The 1,386-nt window shown below is 52.8% G+C and overlaps 1 protein-coding gene across 1 annotated transcript; it reads right to left on the reverse strand.

Moving 5' to 3' along the window:
• Nucleotides 240-1,019, reverse strand: LOC110431818 (uncharacterized mitochondrial protein AtMg00810-like). The gene has a single exon (XM_021451465.1). It carries the CDS (start codon nt 1,017-1,019, stop codon nt 240-242), a length of 780 nt encoding a protein of 259 aa, XP_021307140.1.

A 1,386-nucleotide genomic window follows, 5' to 3' on the forward strand; every position in this document is an offset into this window, starting at 1 on the left:
GCCACACCTCAATTGGAGGGGGCGCCTTCTATTATATAGGGCCGACTGGCCTTTACAAGGCAAGGGTGATTCCCTTGATTTACATCTGATTTACATCTCCTAATTATAGTAACTAAATCAGTGATTTACATCTGCTAATTATAGTAACTAAATCAGCTATCCCTGATTGATTTGCATCTGCTAATTATGGCAATGATATGCCGCAGCATATGGTAGGGGGCTGCGGCATATTCTATTGCCTAACACCCGCCCGCAGTCGCAGCGGGAGGCTCCCGGACGCAAAAGCTGGATCGAAACTCTCGAAAGAGTGCTGTCGGAAGCCCTTTAGTCATGATGTCAGCGAACTGATGAGAGGAGGGTACATGGAGAACCCGAATTTCACCAAGGGCCACCTTCTCGCGGACGAAGGGAATGTCGATCTCAATGTGCTTCGTTCGCTTGTGGTGGACGGGGTTGGCTGTCATGTAGACGGCGCTGATGTTGTCGCAAAAGACAACGGTGGCGGAGGGCAGCTGAATATGGAGCTCCTGGAGTAACTGTCGAAGCCAGCAGCATTCAGCCACAACATCAGCCACAGCCCGATATTCTGCCTCTGCGCTAGAACGGGACACCGTGGTCTGGCGCTTGGAGGACCAGGAAACCAGATTGTCGCCGAGATAGACACAGAAGCCAGAGGTGGATCGTCGAGAGTCTGGACAGCCTGCCCAGTTAGCATCAGAGTAGGCAGTCAGCTTGTCGACGGAGCCGGTGCCAATGTGAAGACCCGAGGAGAGAGTCCCCTGGACGAAGCGTAGGATGCGCTTGATGAGCCCACGGTGAGGCTCGCGCGGGGCGTGCATGAAGAGGCACACCTGTTGAACAGCATAAGCCAGATCAGGACGAGTCAACGTCAGGTACTGGAGAGCCCCCGCCAAGCTCCTGTACTCAGATGCGTCCTTCTCTGACAATGGAACCCCGTCGGTCGCGGATAGCTTGGCATGAGTGTCAACAGGTGTCGATGTCGGATGACACTCAGCCATGCCCGCAGCGCTCTGGCCGACGCCAACTGGCGTGCTGCGATGATGGATGAGTACCAGGCCCTCATCGACAACAACACCTGGCAGCTCGTTCCGCGTCCCCCTGGCGCCAACATCGTGACGGGAAAGTGGATCTTCCGGCACAAGTTTGAAAAACCCAACAGTAGTGGCTATAATCATCTAAACAGACCAAGTAGTATGAAAAACCAGACAAACTGTTGATGGGGGAAGTCCAAACATCACAGTGAACAAGTTCGAAAGGGGCATGAGTTATGGACTGCGAGTAACTGAAAGGTAGACGCGTATGTTTGCCTATTTGACAAGAGTGACATAGGGAGTGGTCTACTTTATTACAGAAAACAGCATGCAA

This window comes from Sorghum bicolor, chromosome 1, assembly GCF_000003195.3.
Source record: "Sorghum bicolor cultivar BTx623 chromosome 1, Sorghum_bicolor_NCBIv3, whole genome shotgun sequence".
In the NCBI taxonomy this organism is placed as follows: Eukaryota; Viridiplantae; Streptophyta; class Magnoliopsida; order Poales; family Poaceae; genus Sorghum; species Sorghum bicolor.